Source organism: Aotus nancymaae, unplaced genomic scaffold, assembly GCF_030222135.1.
Source record: "Aotus nancymaae isolate 86718 unplaced genomic scaffold, 86718_ANA_hifiasm-v0.15.2.pri h1tg000002l, whole genome shotgun sequence".
In the NCBI taxonomy this organism is placed as follows: domain Eukaryota; kingdom Metazoa; phylum Chordata; class Mammalia; order Primates; family Aotidae; genus Aotus; species Aotus nancymaae.
The window spans coordinates 24,834,167-24,847,778 of NW_026988413.1; the positions used below are offsets into that span (position 1 = coordinate 24,834,167).

The 13,612-nt window shown below is 49.7% G+C and overlaps 1 protein-coding gene across 2 annotated transcripts in view; it reads left to right on the forward strand.

The window, feature by feature from the left end:
- PLXNA4 (plexin A4) overlaps positions 1-13,612 on the forward strand; it is a 456,164-nt gene that overhangs the window by 342,984 nt on the left and 99,568 nt on the right. For both annotated transcript variants that reach the window (XM_064373437.1, XM_064373439.1), the window contains exons 6-9: positions 7,291-7,414; positions 8,143-8,296; positions 9,474-9,573; positions 12,029-12,143. In XM_064373437.1, coding sequence (XP_064229507.1) covers positions 7,291-7,414; positions 8,143-8,296; positions 9,474-9,573; positions 12,029-12,143 — 493 coding nt within the window. The remainder of the gene's footprint in view (positions 1-7,290; positions 7,415-8,142; positions 8,297-9,473; positions 9,574-12,028; positions 12,144-13,612) is intronic.

Consider the following 13,612-nt stretch of genomic DNA (forward strand, 5'->3'; position numbering starts at 1 on the left):
AGCCCCTGCTAGGCCTGCAATGCAGCAGGTCCTCATGCCCAACACGGCCCAAGTGGCCATGACTGTGGGAGCAGAGGCTGGAGTTGGACCCCAGAGCCTCCTCCTGGTCCCCTCCTCTTCCGTTCCTCTCCTCCCCAGGACTGGAGGGCTGTGGCTGGTGCTGGAGCCAGCCCACTATTGAGACGTCTTCCTCCCCTTGGAAGGCTTCAACCAGCCATGCCAGTGTCCACTTCATGACATACAAGCTGATTGCAAAGGGTGAGTCCTGCCTCGCTTCTCCTGAGCACATCCCACAGCCTTGCTTTCTCATTTTTTAAACCTATATTCAAGGGCTACTTAACACTAATCTGCTAGGTCAGTGATCTCTCCTGCAGCTGCTTGCATAAGGCCTACGCAATCAGTCTTGAGGAATGGTTGATGTCCACTTCCACCCAGCAAACTCCTTGCAGTCTATGTGCGAGCGTTTTCCTTGACTCTTTGCCAAAACATTTTCAGCCTCTGGTTCAAAGGAATGAGTCCCAGACTAGATATTAGTACACTGGAATTTTCCTCTCCATGGTTTAGCAGAGACATAGTGTGACTTAAGGAAATGGGCCTTTTCTTTTTTAACCCTTCCTCTCCCACCAAGCCCCTAATACACACACACACACACACACACACACACACACACACACCCCACATGCTTCATGACCAGAGGATGGTAAGCCAAAAATGCTATCTTCTCATATGAATTAGAAAAGACCTGTGGTCTACTCAAGCCCTTAACGCCCCTCCCAGTCTAATGACTTGGATCCCTGTGGACAACCTGAGGAGCCGGCCTACCTCTGAGGTTTCACTCCAGACATACACACCCATATTCCAGCATTCACACACTTCATTCAATCATGCTGCCCTGGGCCACATAGGATGGAGCAGCCCAGTGGGCACAGAGCAAAGCGCTCCCCTGCACCAAGCCTGCTGGACTTGGTGACATTAATAGACATGAAGACACCAGGCCGTTGGATAAAGTCTAGTATAAAGCTGATCAGAATCAACTGGAGTAATTGTTGGAATGTGTCTCAGGTAACAGGCAGCTTTCTCCTTGTTACCGACTGGATTAGAAAGTGAACGGATTCGCCTGCGGTGATGCCTTTGCTGTCTCCTCCTCCTTTTATCCTCCTCCTCCCTTTCCCTCCCTCTCCCTCCCTCCGCTCCTGCTCTGCTCCACACCTTTTCTTTCCTAACCTCTCCTCAACCTTAGTAGAAAATTAATAGGCCCTAATAGAGTCACCCACTGACGAAGAGAAGAGAATGACAAGCCCACCTCACTTTCTCTTTTGGCAGCTGCTACATGTAATTTGGTTGGGTTTGGGATCATCTGGGAAAAAAGGAACATTTCCAGGTCCTTTTATCTCTCATCTAAGTGTTTGTTCAATACTATTCATTCAAGGCATGGTTACCAAGGTCAGAATCCAGTCAGGGACCCGGGGCAGCACATGGCTCCTCAGTGCAGGCTGCAAGCCCAGAATCTGAGCTGATTGTGGTGGGACAGAACGCCTTGGTTGCTACGTAAGCCCAGAAAGGTTCTTGGGCCTCCACTCAACCCCTGAGCCTGTTGGTTTCTTCTGAGTTCTGTGCCCTCCCCCTTTGTGGGAGGCATGGATAAATCTGATTCAGGTGCTTCTTAGGTTGATTTTGGATCTTTAGAGATGGCAAGGGACTATGGGTCCAGTTGCCAACAACTGATGGCAGAGGGAAAATTACAGCAGAACCTTGGACTTCCTGTCTTGGGATTCATCCTAAGTATTTACATGGCACAACCCAAATACTTCAACTTCCATGAGACCATGGTGTCAGTCACTAGATCCTAGAATTGTAACATTGAAAGGACTCACCTGGTCTACCCCTACATATAAGAAACCTCTTACACAACCACCTGCCTAGGAATTCCTGTACTAGCTACTCCACTTTCTCCAAGCCACACACATGCATCTATCCATTACTGTGGCCATTCTCAAGGAGGACAAAGATAATGAATAGGAATCCTAGTCCCTTCCCTTGTCAGGGTCCCCAGATGTGATGACAATGACAAAATGCTCCAAGAATCTCCTAATTGAGTAGGTATTCTAAATTCTCTTAACTTTGCTATAAGAGGTCCACTGGGGAAGGCCCTCACTCTTACCCCCTTTCTTTTTCAGTCTTCTCAATTCTAAGCACAGATGGTGCACCTTAAGCATAGGTCATGGTCAATGTGGAATGTTAAGGATTGGGTATCATCTGCAGGGAGAAATAAGGAGCAAGTTCTGATGTCTAAGCCTGATAAACACATGCCAGAAAGCCCAGGGAGATGGACCAGCAACGACCCCTTCAAGCTTGGAGGCTCACTCAGGCTGGACTCACAAATAGCCCTGTTTCCAAATTGAAATTTGTTTGCCTGGCCAACAGCACCGGGAGTTAATATTTCTTTCGCTGTATTTAGGAATTAATTTCTAGAGAACTTAATCACCACCTCTCTCCCTCTCCCTCACCCCCTTCCTTCCTTCGTTCCTCTCCCTTCTAATTTTCCACTTGGCTGGGAATTCTCCAGCAGTGAAAGTTCAGGCTTAGGGGAGGGCGGAGGTAGCTGCTTCATTAGAGAGGATAATCTCATTGGAACCACTGGCTTGAATAATAACCCCTTCCAGGGGCCCTAGGGCCTTTCTCCCCGAGGGCTTCTTGCACCTCTGATCTGAGGCTGGACAAGATGAACTGTAGAAGTGGAATGAGGAAGAGAGGTCAGAGGAGGGATTTAACCTCTGGGGGTCTGGTGTATCCTCTTGGGGTCTGCTTCCTGCTGGCATCTTTGGGTTTGTATTTGGGGTAGAGGTGACATTGGCATTCGAGAAGAATATCAGAAAATTCCAAGTCACACAGCATATGCACTGTCTGAATCCGTATCAGCTCCAATTTTCCTACCTGGGAGATGGATGAAGCAGGGATTCCTTCATGTCAAAGCTAAGTGGAGCTTTAGGAGTCCCTGAAGCCTCTTGGAAGGAAACATCTAAGCCACCACTCCCTCCCTCTCAGGTCATGAATTAACCCTTTGCACATTTCCCAGCTCTGGTCTGGGCTATTCTAGGAATCACAGTCCTAGAAAAGCAGAAGGCCATTCCCTTGACAGACCCCAGAAGAAACCAACAGGAATTCACACCTCCCCTTCCATTATCCTATCACAGTTAAGGTCAATTGTCTGTGCTTTTGGACATTTGTAGCCTCCACCTTCACGAGTCCTAACAGATAGTAGAAATGTCAAAACATCCCTGGCTCTGACCTTAAACCTGACTTTCCACTAAGATAGCTGAGTTCCCAATACCCTTCGACAGCTATTAAGAAAACAGAACTATGGCCCGACAATTCTTTCCCTCTTTTCTCCCTCCTGACCTCTGGGTTGTCCTTCTCCTTCATTAAGAGGAAAACTGCTGCAGCCCTGTCTTTCTTTGTCTTTGATTTGCCCCAAGGGCCAGTCTTAGAGAAGATCTGTGGTTCTGGGCTGGGCACAGTGGCTCACGCCTGTAATCCCAGCACTCTAGGAGGCCGAGATGAGTGGATTGCTTTAGTTGAAGAGTTTGATACTAGCCTGGGCAACATGGTGAAACCTTGTCTCTACAAAAAAAAAAAAAAAAAACAAGTTAGCTGGGCGTGGTGGCATGTGTCTATAGTCCCAGACTTGGGAGGCTGAGGTGGGAGGATGGCTTGAGCCCAGGAGATGGAGGCCACAGAGAGCTGAGATTATGACACTGCATTCCATCCTGGGCAACAGAGCCAGACCCTGTCTCAAAAATAATAATAATAATAACTAAAAATGAAAAACACTCATTCTAGAAAAAAAAAGAGATCTGTGGTTCTGCATCAGCTACAGTTTGACAAGGTCAAATGAGGATGCCAGAAAAAGGATAGAATGGTAATACTAGCTAACATTTATGAGGTCTTACTATGAGCTATGCCCTGCCCTAAATGCTTTACTCACATAATCTCATTTAATCCTCGTAATAACCTTATTAGGTAGATATTGTTTTGTCCCCATTTTATAGATGAGAAAGGTGAGGCACCAAGATTTAAGTAATTTGCCCATGATCATATAGTTAAATGTGACGTTTGAAATTGTAAATGACACGCCCATAATCCCAGCACTTTGGGAGGCCGAGGCAGGTAGATCACAGAGTCAGGAGATTGAGACCATTCTGGCCAACATGGTGAAACCTCATCTCTGCTAAAATACAAAAAATTAGCCAGGCATGGTGGCACGTGCCTGTAATCCCAGCTACTCAGCAGACTGAGGCAGTGGAATCACTTGAACCCAGGAGGCGAAGGTTGCAGTGAGCCAAGATCGTGCTACTGCACTCCAGCCTGGCGACAGAGCAAGACTCCGTCTCCAAAAAAAAAAAAAAAAAAAAAAAATTGCAAATTATAGGTGGCTTCCCTATAAAACCTAAAATTGAGGGAAGTTGATGAGTAGTTCCATTGGAGCTCTCGGGAGCAGTGGCAAGATGCAACCACGTGAACTTTGGAAGCAGCAAGCAATGAGGGTAGAACTTGACCTGAGATCCCCTGAGCAAACACCTGTGTGCCACCTCCCCCTCCCTATCCCCAGAAGAAAGATAGAGTCCTGCCTTTTCTGTCTGAATCTCTATTTGGTAACTCCAGGTGATGTTTGGCCTGGAAACAGCTCTGCTTTTCCCCCTCTCTTCATAATTTAATCAAAGACATTTTTCAGACCTACTGATTGCTCTTAGAAATAGGAACTTCAAAGTTGGGGAGTCAGTGAATAATTTAAGCCCATACCAGCTCTCCGGGTCTGCTGTTAATGGGAGTAATAACACTATTAATAGCGATGTCAGTGCAGACACTCTGGAAAAGTCCATAACATTAGCTTAATGGCTGAAGGTAATGGAGTCCTCGCAGAGGAGCTGGCCTGGTAAATTAACTTCCAAGTCTTTTAGGCAGACACTCTCGTTGCCATCGGTCAGCTGGAGGAGCGAGGAAGTGCCACGGGGGTGACCACACTCGTGTCTGATCCTTCACTCCCAGGAGGGGGTTTCCTAGAAGCACTCTGGAGAATGTATCTTCATCTAACAAGTTACAGTAACATTCAAAGTGCTTTCCAGTGCCAAGCAAAAATCACGATTAGCCTAGACAAAAAGATTGAGGAGAAAATGTTTGAATTGCCCTAAGGACATGAAGGGGGCATCCGGATGGCAAGGAGAACTGGCTTAGTCTGCAGCAAGGGGTCTGCCCCTGACTTCTCAGTCTGGAAGCTTCAGAGTTCTGCCGTGGAGCCCAGGCTGCAGGGCATGTCTGTGTCCCAGCACATCCCGACAAGGTGAGGTTTATGACAGCATCGTTATGAGACTTAAACACTAGAGAATGTAAATCCCGTATCATGTCCCTATTAATAAGCATTCATATCTCATAGCCATGAATGTACCATTCAGGGTTGTTTTTTACTTTTGCATTGCATACCAATCTACTCCGAAGTCCTGTGTTCTGTCCCCATGTCCTTCCGTTTATCCCATCCTTAGAGGGACAGCTTCAGTCCATAGCCTTCAGTGACTTCTCCTTCATTTGCCAGATTCAGGATCTCCACCCAGGCTGTCCCTCCTACTGTGGCCAAAGGTGGAAGAAGAAACTCCCATAGCTTTCCTCTGAACCTGAGTTACCCCAAGAGCAGCTCAGGGCATCCAGGTACCCCCTTCCCTCATCTCCTTGCCCCACACCACACCTGTCTGCTTCCTGAGACAGTCGTTCCTTCCCCAAGGCCCCCTCCCCATGTGGATTCCCCATCCCTGGCTGTTCTCTGTCCCAATAAACTCCTTGCCTGGGGCTCCCTCCTGCCCTGCAGTAGCTCCTGACAGCTTCCTTTCTCTGCAAAATCTTTTCTCTTTAATCAAAAGAGATCAGCAACTCTGGAGTGACTTCCCTGCCATCTCATCTTCTCTCATCTTGTCCCTCCTGAGGACCCTTCTTGCCCCGATCCCACAGTAGAATCTGTAGTCCAGAGTTTCCAAATCACGATCACTTGGTGAAGCCCATGTCACAAGGTTCACCTGCTTGGATTAAATACTGTTCCCTGAAATTCAGACACCTCGATGCAGTGACCTCAAGTGATGCCAGCATATGAGGGAGGTCCATGTTTTTTACATGCATCTTTTACAAGCCTTATCAACTAGGACTGCAAGATCCCAGGTTACACTGGACATGGTCCACCTGTGACACCATGCACTTTGGACAGCACAGGGCACTAAGCAGCAAACCTTAGAGCCGGGACTCTGATCCAAAGCAAGCTTTTTTTTTTTTTTTAAATCTCAGCTTACTGCACCTCCCGGGTTCAAGCAATTCTCTTGCCTCAGCCACCTGAGTAGCTGGGATTACAGGCATGTGCCACCATGCCTGGCTAATTTTTGTATTTTTAGTAAAGATGGAGTTTCACCATGTTGGTCAGGCTGGTCTCAAACTCCTGACTTTGTGATCTGCCCCCCTCAGCCTCCCAAAGTTCTGGGATTACAGGCATGAGCCACCGCACCCAGCCCAGAGCAAGCTTTTAACTATAGTTCTTAGCTCCTTTGATCCTTCCTTCCCTCCTTCCCACCTGCCTACCCAAGGGGATTCCAAAATTAATCAAACATAACTGCTTTTTTTGAGAAGCTCCTACTTGGTAGGAGAGAGCTGCACTTAGCCCAATATTTGTCATGTAATCTAACAAGATCCAGACTTCTTGGAGTAGGAGACTCCAAGGTGCTACGGAATCATAGGAGGAAGCTCTTCACTTTGCCTAGGGTAGCAGGAGAGATTGCAGGTGCATCTTGAGCCACTGCTGGAAGGAAAGGTAGGAACTGGACAGGTGGAGAAGTGAGGAGAGGGAAGTCCAGCAGAGTAACTGGCATGTTCGAAGACAAGGAAGTGTGTTTTCCATATGAAGAAAACAAATCTCAGGTTGCCTACGGAGGGGAAGAGAATGGCAAGGGCTAAAGATGTGCAGAGAGGGTGACTAGACAGAACCACGCAACTCCTTATATGAGTTTGGAGAGGATGAGGGGAGTTAGGATGACTCTCAGGTTTCTGCCTTTGGCAAGAGGTGATTGGAATTGCCATCTTGTCTAAATTTGGGAATGATGGAGGAGGACCAAGCTTGAGGAAAGATACAAAAAGGTCAGCTCTGAGTGCATTGAGTTAGGAAACATCCTGGGAGCTGCTAGAAACCCCTGACCTCAGCATCCGGCCCTCCCTGGACCAAGTGGCCATCTCCTGAGTAACTTGAGGGTATGTCCTTCCCAGTTGCACCCGGAAGGAGCGGTGTGAGCGGTCCAAGGAGCCCCGCAGGTTTGCCTCGGAGATGAAGCAGTGTGTCCGGCTGACGGTGCATCCCAACAATATCTCCGTCTCTCAGTACAACGTGCTGGTAAGGGTCGTGGGGGTGGGGCTGGGGTCCAGGGATGTAAGGAGAACTCTCTCCTCACCAAAAAGTGCCTTAGCTCAAGACCCTAGCCTGGCCAGCAGAAGCAGCTTCAGAGAAGGGTGCAGGATATTAAAGAATAAGTGTCCTTGGGGAGATGCAAGAAGGGAACAGGAGCAGGAATATTGGGGAAGAAGCTCTATTCATAAAGCATAGAAAGACAAGGTGCACTGTCACCAAATATGATCAAAGGGTGACAAAGAATGACAAAGGGTGCTGGAAATGATATCTTCAACTATAAAATGGGAAGGATGCATATAGAGAGAGACAAAGGGGCACAGGTGACTTCCAAGTGCTAGCACTGGGCACTTAGTGGTTGGTGTTTCTGTTTTTCCAATATTGGGCCTAATGGAAGAGGTGCTCCATCAACCATGCCTCGGTCCTGCCCGATGTTCTCTCAGCACACAAATCCCCTAAGTATCCTTGTTTCCTGTGGCCAAATCCATTTTGGTCCGAATGAGCTTTCTTTTGACTCTGTTTCTTTGCATCTCACCACTGCCTCTGTGCTGCTCTCCTAATAACTTCAGTCTCTTCTCTGTGTTAATACTGCCTCTTGCTTGTCTTTGCTTTCCCTGTGATCTCTCTCGTTCTCCCACTTTCTTTTTTTTTATTCCATACCCGTCCTTTTCCCACTTCACCTTCCTCCTTCTCTCCCCCTGCCTGGCTGTTCACAGCTGGTCCTGGAGACCTACAATGTCCCGGAGCTGTCAGCTGGCGTCAACTGCACCTTTGAGGACCTGTCAGAGATGGATGGGCTGGTGGTGGGCAATCAGATCCAGTGCTACTCCCCTGCAGCCAAGGAGGTGCCCAGGATAATCACAGAGAACGGTGAGCATCTCAGAGGCACCGCTGAGTGGCACGTCCTCCCTCTTGGCTAGATGAGGAGAACTCAGATGTAGGGGGATTGAGGGAGCCTACAGGCAGGGGAGGATCAGAGGAACGGGTGTGGGTTGGTGGGTGTGTTATGGGAAGAGGGGGATGAACTCTCCCTCCACTGCCCATGGCATTGACTGTTACAGCTCTTCTGTTGCAACCTCAGGTTAGCTCCCAAGGGTCACCCTCATCCTGGGCAAGCAGCAGCTGCAGAGAGGGTGGGGAGGGGCAGGCCAGGACAGTAGCAGAACATGTGGTTAAGTTCAGCCTGCTCCACTGGTCTGGCGGGTCAGTGGAGGAGGCCATTGAGCAGGAGTAGGGATGCTCACATGGCGGATCTCTGACCCTGGACATGCCTCCCTGACTCTGCCCTACCGGTCTCCCCATAGCTGCCTGTTGTTGGGAGCCAACTGCCCTGGGAAAGACGGGAGTGGGCAGAGGCTCCATGTGGGTGAGGGACAGGCCCAGCCTGGGCAGATTGATTCCATGTTGTCCCTCCCATTTGGGCTTGTCACATTTGTTCAGAGCCGATTGATTAATGAGGCTCTCAGGGAAGGCAAAGAACAAGGCTTGAAGTGGGGGCCTAGGGTCAGGGCTGTGAATTAAACATGGGCTGCAGCTCCTCCGTGGCGCCAGCTGAGGATTCCAAGGTCTCCCACCCCAGTGGAGCCCTGAGCCCCCTGAGAGGAGGTGGTGTCAGAACAGGGACTCTCTGTACAGAGATGGGGAACGAGCTCATGTATACACACACATACAGGCAAAACCTCCTGTGCAATTTATGGCAGCATTCCTAGAAATCTACATATGTGTTTCTCCTGGTTGTGAATCAGTTCTGTGAGTCTGACCAGGACATCATGCATGTGAATGCACCTTTGAATTCCTGGCTGTGTGCTTCTGTGTGTGTACACGTGGAGGAGGGGAAGTGATATGGTGGGCAGGGAGAATAGACTAGAACTGCTCTCTGCAGCTGCTCTCAGGGTTGTCCTGGGACTGGGTCCTGCTGAATCAGAATCCTGTTAAGCCAACAGCACCCTGGGGAGCAGGCTCCCATTTCCAGCAGGTGTCACTGGTCAAGGAATCCCTGGCTTGGGGCCTCAGCATCCCCTGACCCCTGGGCCATCTCTCCTCGCAGGGGACCACCATGTCGTACAGCTGCAGCTCAAGTCAAAGGAGACTGGCATGACCTTCGCCAGCACCAGCTTTGTCTTCTACAACTGCAGCGTCCACAATTCGTAAGTGGCCCCAGCCTTACCCCACTTCCTGTTCCTGGGGTCAAGTTTCATCCAAAGATCAGAAAACCCCATCACTGTTCCCAGGGAGTCACCATGTAGAAGCCCCAGAGGAGGTCTCCTTCACCCCCTCTTCTCTGGTACCCACAGGGTTAATGGAAAGAGACTAGAAGAGCAGAGAGTGAGAACCTATGGAGTGGGACTCTCCACATCCCTAGCGCATACATGTTCCCTGACATCAATCCTTCAACTCAATTCCGTCTCCACCATCTGTCGTGGGGTGGTGCATCCCACGTGAAGAGCAGAGGAGTAAGCTCTGTGGGCAGAGGAGAGATCTGAGGAGGGAGAGAAGCCCTGATGTATGTCCAGGGTGGGGGCAAGTGGTCACTCACTCCATGCTCAGCTCCCCACAGGCCCCCCAGGCTGGGTGAGGACACAGATTGGTAAGGGCCAGAGGAAGGCAGAAAGGTATGGGGTGGGTGGACTCTGGCTCAGGGGTCAGGAAGCCTGACTCCAGCTCCAGCTTTGTTTGACTTAAGCATCCAACTTCCAGCAGCAGGTGGGAAGGGCAGAGGCCCTGACTCTGCAGCCAGACCAGCTGGGAAGCTCAACCCTTCTGTGTCCCAGTGTCCTCTATCAACAGGGAAATTGTAGTGCTCCTTCCAAGGGCGTCACACAAATATTTACCAACTGACGTGGCAGGAGCACTGTCCCATCAGAGCAGTCACTGGCTGGGACCTTGTGCTGGCTGCTAGCCCTGAGTATCAGCTCTGCCTACCCCACAGGGCAGCCACAAGGGGTAAAAGGGCCATGCTAAGGAGAAGCATTTAGAGCCACATCTGGTCCAGTGTTGAGATATCGCACATCTTCTTGCTATTATTATATTATCTTTTCTTTATCAAATGATGGGGTTGGACCAGGTTATGGATAGGCCAGTCTTTTTTGCTTTTCACCATAGAAATTTTAAACTGAAAGTGGGTGTGGATGCCCAATATACAGAATAGACGGAAGCAGGAGCTCCTCTGATTAAAGGTTGGGAGGCCTGGAACCCCTCTAGGAGCCCCACAAAGCTCTACACATTCTTCAAGGGAGCTCCGTGGCATCCCCAGTGTTCCACAGAGCAAACCATGGGACCTGACCTCAAAAACGCTGCTTGCTTTAATATGCCCCTCTGTTTTGCCTTCCATGCACGATAGGTAGCTGACATGACCAGGGACACTTTGGGACTCTAGGCTGGTGGAATTTTAGGGTCTACCAATCTGCTTATGAAGGCTGTGAGTCTAGAACTTAGCTCCTGTGGGGCCCCAAGGAAGGAGGCATCCAGCCCTCCCAGCCAAAAACGAGTTGCTCCAGCCCCAGGATTCTCCTCTTGCCTCTTGTGACAGAGCTGTCCCTGTTTAATACTTGGTAGCCTAATCCCTCCCTCCTCTCTTTCCCCTCCGGGGAAGCAGAGTAAATAGGTGAAATCATGTGCGAAGCTTCCATTAAGTCCATAAAATGATTTTAATCATGTACCATATGCAAGGGAATGTGTTGCTCATCAGACACGGTGGAGTCAAAAATCAATGCAACACAGACTCAATCCCTGCCCTCCAGGAGTTGATGGCCTAGGGACTAGAAGAGGACCCGGACAGGTAATAGTGAGATATGACACAAGATGGCCAGGATTGTCCCAGCGATGTCAGCCGAGAGATTCACAGGAGAAGGGCCCAGGGTGACCAGCTCTTCCTTGGTCAAGCAGGTAGCCAGGTGGAAGAAAGAAGAAACAGTGCTCTGGAGGGAGGGACGGCTTGTGGGGAGAGTGTGGCCTGTTCGTGGCCAAAGCACAACCCACGTGGGAGGCCAGTAGTCATGGGCGCCATGAAGGGCGTAGCCTGTATTGGAGAGGCAGTTGAGTTTTTAGAAGAGAACCATGTTGGACTTTTAAGCAATCATGAGCTCTTATAAAATTGTCTTGGTTTCCTGGGGTAAAGGTGAGAGGTGGGGTTGCCAGCCACAGAGGAGACATCGTTGTGAGAGAGCTGCCTCAGCCACTTCCGCCCCAGGCAGAGTCCAGGTGGCTTCCCAGCAGCAGAGACCCAGAGTCAATTTGAATATAAACCTAATCTTTTGTTGGCCCCAACTCTTAGGTCTCTCTACATAAGCCCTCTGCTCCAGACCTTATCATTTCTTCTTTAGAAAAGGAGGATGTTATCCCATGGAGATGGAGGAGGACTCATTTGACCTTGGGGAACCAGGGTTGTCAGCTACATATGAGAAAGGGAGGAACCCAGAGACCATTAGCTTCCTGAGGTCTTGGGGAGTAAAGGGATGGATGTGCATAAGATCCACCCTTCCTGTGCGTTTGACGGTGGTTTCTCTTAATACTAAAAATGTTTTGCTAGACCCAAGAGACTCAGGCCCTCTGCTTTGGGCTGACCCAGGTTTTCAGATTTGTGCCTCCCCGCTCTGTGCCCAGGTGCCTGTCCTGCGTGGAGAGTCCGTACCGCTGTCACTGGTGTAAATACCGGCACGTCTGCACCCACGACCCCAAGACTTGCTCCTTCCAGGAAGGCCGAGTGAAGCTGCCCGAGGTAGGTCCCTGGCAGCCAGAGTGGTGAGTGCCTCTTGTTGTCAGCATGAGACACAGAGGAGAGGTGTTCCCTTCAGAGAAGAAACCAAAGGAAAACCGTGTAGGACCACTCCCTCCCTCCTGACTCTTAAGGGACCACTTGATACAAGCAGGAAATATACCAAGCTTTGTGCTGGGACCGTGGCTTCTGGATCCGCCCTGGAGGTTCTGTTACAGACAAAGGTAGATTGCAGGTCACTCCAGCCAGAAGGATCTTTAACACACTAGGTGGGTTCTAGAAAGATTCCAAAGAGATGGGTGTGCTGATGTGTCCTAGAAATAACTGTAGGTATACAGCAGGACTGTGTCCAGGCTCCTCGGCTGTTCCTCAGGGCACTGTTTGCAGAGGAGAACTGAGACCCTCAAAGAGGATACGTTGAGTAAAAGGGAGAGAGATGAGAATGAAAGAATAGTCAACTTGTGAGCTAAAGCGCAGTTCCCAGACTAGCAGAATCTGCATCAGATGAGAACTTACTAGAAATACAAAGTCTTCTGTCCCACCCTAGGCCAACTGAATGAGAAACTCCGGGGGTGGGTGCAGCAACTCAGGCTTACATGGGCCCTCCTGGTGGTTCTGATGCTCGATCCAGGTTGAAGAGTCACTGAGATACTGTTCGGCTGTAAGGCTAAAAGGTGGCCTTTCTGTTCCCTCCAAATTTTTATTCTCCTTGAAAACTCATCTTCACCACAACAAAAATGCTTTCTGCCTATGCTGTTACCTCTTTTAGAACGTCAGAGTGTGGTCAGACTTCAAGGATAACGGGTATAGCTCTGGGCAAGTCTGTTGTTCAAACACGGCAGTGTTTCTTGTACTCTCTCAGCTGGCATTGGACTCAGCAGCCTCCAGCACCTTCACCCCCACCCCTAGACCTGGATGTATCATTCAGACCCGTTTACACACCACCCTGACGTGACTGTCGTGGGGCTGCCATGACTATGTGGCCAGCCCCACAGCTGTGAGAGAAGGGGCCTGTCCAGGTGCAGGAAGCATAGAGTATTTGGGGGTGGGGAGGGGATAGGGGAGCATTGAGAGAACAGACCCATCAAGTGCCCTTCCCGTCCCAGACTCCTACCCCACTAAGAACCCTACCTTTGGCCAAACCCTCATGGCAGGAGGGAAGCTGTCTTTTATCTGAGGCTGAAAGGGAAGGTCAGTGTACAGCCCATGCTAACACCTGCTGCATGTGACTCCTCTAGCACAGGAGGTAGTGATGGCACAGTGCTTAGCCCTCAGAAAATCCAGGCCCAAATCCCATTTTGCCCAGGTCCTGATGACTGAGCAGGAGTTCTACAGGTGGACAGTGGGCAGGGTGGTTCATTTTACAAGTAAAGGCAAGGAGTGGAGACATTGTCAGGGGAAAGGATGGTCCTGATTGAGTAATGGACAAGGGGAGCAAACAAGAAAGAAAGAGTAGAAATTTGAAAACCTTC